The sequence below is a fragment of the Oncorhynchus nerka genome, linkage group LG14 (assembly GCF_034236695.1).
Source record: "Oncorhynchus nerka isolate Pitt River linkage group LG14, Oner_Uvic_2.0, whole genome shotgun sequence".
Lineage (NCBI taxonomy): Eukaryota > Metazoa > Chordata > Actinopteri > Salmoniformes > Salmonidae > Oncorhynchus > Oncorhynchus nerka.
This window is the reverse complement of record NC_088409.1, coordinates 29192141-29195119: the sequence shown is the minus strand read 5'-3', so window position 1 is coordinate 29195119 and position 2979 is coordinate 29192141. Positions and strand designations below refer to the sequence as shown.

The 2979-nt window shown below is 42.5% G+C and overlaps 1 protein-coding gene across 1 annotated transcript; it reads right to left on the bottom strand.

The window, feature by feature from the left end:
* Positions 1 to 837: 837 nt before the first annotated feature.
* Positions 838 to 2594, bottom strand: LOC115140862 (trypsin-2). The gene is made up of 6 exons (XM_029679295.2): positions 2489 to 2594; positions 2159 to 2309; positions 1773 to 2023; positions 1471 to 1607; positions 1191 to 1292; positions 838 to 1006 (listed from the first exon to the last, which is right to left on the bottom strand). Exons 1-6 carry the CDS (start codon positions 2526 to 2528, stop codon positions 959 to 961), a joined length of 729 nt encoding a protein of 242 aa, XP_029535155.1. The 5' UTR covers positions 2529 to 2594; the 3' UTR covers positions 838 to 958.
* Positions 2595 to 2979: the final 385 nt, after the last annotated feature.

The following is a 2979-nucleotide window of genomic DNA, read 5'->3' as shown; positions in this document are numbered from 1 at the left end:
GTTACACACATACACAACAGTATGTGTTAATAGCATACTTTAGCAGCAATTTAAAATGTGTAGACAAAAGACACTCTTCACTGAATATAGTTCATTTTGATTCATTGGAGCATTGGAGAAAATACAAAGTTGTAACTGTTTTTATGCATCAAGTGATCACTTCTCTCTGGCATTTACACAGGCATAGCTGCATAAAACCAACCATTAATGCTGCCACATGGATTTACGGAAAATATGAACATGTTTATGACGTTTCCAATAGAAAGATGTTTATAGTGAGAAATGATTCCTCCTAACAGTTTACAAGGTTAAATGGATAGTTCACCCAAATTAAGAAATAACATAATCCTAATGATTTGTAGAGAGAGTAGTCTGTGCAGTCAGATAATCTGTATTCTGTGGAGCCAGAGAATCTGCAACCCAAGTTTTGTTTGATATGTTCCCACTTAGAATACTTGATAGCCAAAAATAAATGGGACTGGTGGGACCCTCTTTTAACATACTCTAATTGGTCAACTGAAGATCAATACTTTCTTGTGTATTCAGACTTGTATTCAGACTTCAGACCCCTTATAGTTTATTGAAGCCTTAAAAACACCTACAGTATATGTACATTAGACGTGCTTAAGCTGTTATAATTACAGCATTTATAAACCAACACAAATTGAGACATTCCACTTGTAATCAACACTCCTTTGATGACATACAGAACATACTATTGCACTACTACATTCTTGAACATGTGTTCTATGCTGCAGGCATGTAAGAAGTACCTTCTACAGTATTTCTTTTATTTTTAATAGTTTTATACCTTGGGAATAGACACAGTAACTCAAATTATGTTAAATGCTTTATTTGTCATTAGTATTTAATCTCCAGTATCAAAGGTAGATGTTGAACTGCACGGGATGTTGTAGAGTTCTGGGACCATGCTGGAGGACCGAAGCTAGGATCAGACTTAGTAGGTGGCCATGGTGCTGGTCAGCCAGTCATTGAAGATGCACACCTGGAGGAAGAGAAGAAGAAGGGAGACAGTAGTGGACACACTCAATGGGAGGCAACATAAGAGCCATCAATCAATGTTTTATAGACAATGTCTTTTTCCTTCAGGAAACCAAGGGATATCACAATGATGTATTTATTTTGAAGTTTTCCTGAAACACAACAGGAAAACCGGTTTTCTGTCTTACCTTGGCGTAGACACCGGGGTTACCGGGCTCAGCACATCCGTAACCCCAGGACACAACACCCTGAAGCTCACCATTGCACACCACGGGGCCACCGGAGTCACCCTGAGAGAGAGAGATAAAGAAGGGGAGAAAGATCGAGAGAGAGAGAGGAAGGGAGAGAGAGAAAGAAGGGAGACAAGTGATTTTAATTGGTTATTTCATTATCAATTTCTAATCAATTGAAAAAGTACATCAAAAGTCATCAGTGGAACCACTGAATTGAGGTCAGTGTGGTAAGTACCTGGCAAGAGTCCTTGCCTCCCTCCAGGTATCCAGCGCAGAACATGGCGTTGGTGATCATGCCAGGGTAGGAGTTGTTACAGTCGCTGTAGGACAGGATGGGGATGTTCAGGCACTGCAGCTTGTTCTTGTCAGCGGCTGTAAGGGGGGAGGGAGGGAGAAGAAGGTGGAGAAAGAGTTGTAGTTAGATATAATGAGTATTTGCAATAATGGGTCAACATTTGCTATGTCTGTAAACACACTCAGTCACCATGAAGATGACCAACTGGCACATGTAACCTTTGACCCAGGTTCTGCACTCACTGGAGCTCATGGTGTTGCCCCATCCAGAGACGGTACACATGGTGCCCGCGGGGGCACAGCTGCTGGGCAGAGCAACAGGCTGCACGTAGGTGTTGAGGGTGGCGGGCTTGCTCAGCTTGATCAACATGATGTCATTGTCGATGTTGTAGGAGCTGTAGTTGGGGTGACGGATCACGCGGGATGAAGAGATGAACTGCTCGCTACCCTCAGTCACCTTGATGTTGTGCTCGCCCAGACGCACCTCCACACGGCTGAAAGAGAGAGAATTCATGTGAATGTGGAGTTCACTTGTTTCCTTTAGTTTCGCAAAAGTTAAGCTTATCAAATTGTTGCTAGTTGTTATTGACTCAATATGTTGCTAGTAGTTCACTTGGGAGTGTACTTACGACTTGTAGCAGTGAGCAGCAGACACAACCCAGTTCTCATTGACCAAGGAGCCACCACAGAAGTGGTACCCAGAGTTCAGAGACACCTGGTGGGGCTGGGAGTACGCCTTACACTCATACCCTCCAACGATCTTGTCGTCCTCCGTGGCGACTGTAAACAGAGAGCAGGCACATTCTTAGCGATATTACCTCAGCTTTTGAGATGGAAAAGCATAGCACCATGATAAAACAACAACAACATATTTCTTAATAATGTCAAAAAACCACATTTGTGATGTTAGTGTCATTACACAGTCCTGTTCTTTTGTCTATGGTCATTATTATACTCACAAGCGGCTCCAATGAGCAGAACGAAGACCAGAGAAATCATGGTTGCTGTATGATCCTGTCGATGAAAGGGGTTAATCTGCACCTCTGGTATTTATGCAGAATTGGTTGTGCCGCCCCGTTTAATGGAACTGTTTGATTGGTCAACAGAAATCCAATCAGAGGCAAAAGGTGCACTGCCAAGGTCAACATTATGACAAAGCATTTTCCATCATGGTGTGGTATGAATTTGACCCTGAAAGCAGCAGAAAGCTAAATATATGTTTTCATTAGTCTCAGTACTTTTAAGTGCAGGTTATTGCCATCTGGATTTGATTGAAATTCTTACAGGAGACAGTGATAAATGTACAGTGCACTGCAACTTCCAGTTTGAGATGGCCAGTATTCTCTGCAGATCAGACTGTATCTTGACCTCAACATGACTGCAACACAGCTGTGTGGTTCACACGGTGGTATTCTCTTGGAGAAGTCGACAAACACAACTTTGCTGCTCA

Excerpts from the sequence above, each read along its gene's own strand:
- LOC115140862 (XM_029679295.2), bottom strand. The coding sequence starts at position 2,528 with ATGATTTCTCTGGTCTTCGTTCTGCTCATTGGAGCCGCTT. Across the intron at positions 2,310-2,488 it reads TCTGCTCATTGGAGCCGCTT|TCGCCACGGAGGACGACAAG; the intron begins GTGAGTATAATA and ends CTCTGTTTACAG. Across the intron at positions 1,608-1,772 it reads GGGCAACACCATGAGCTCCA|CCGCTGACAAGAACAAGCTG; the intron begins GTGAGTGCAGAA and ends CCCCCCTTACAG.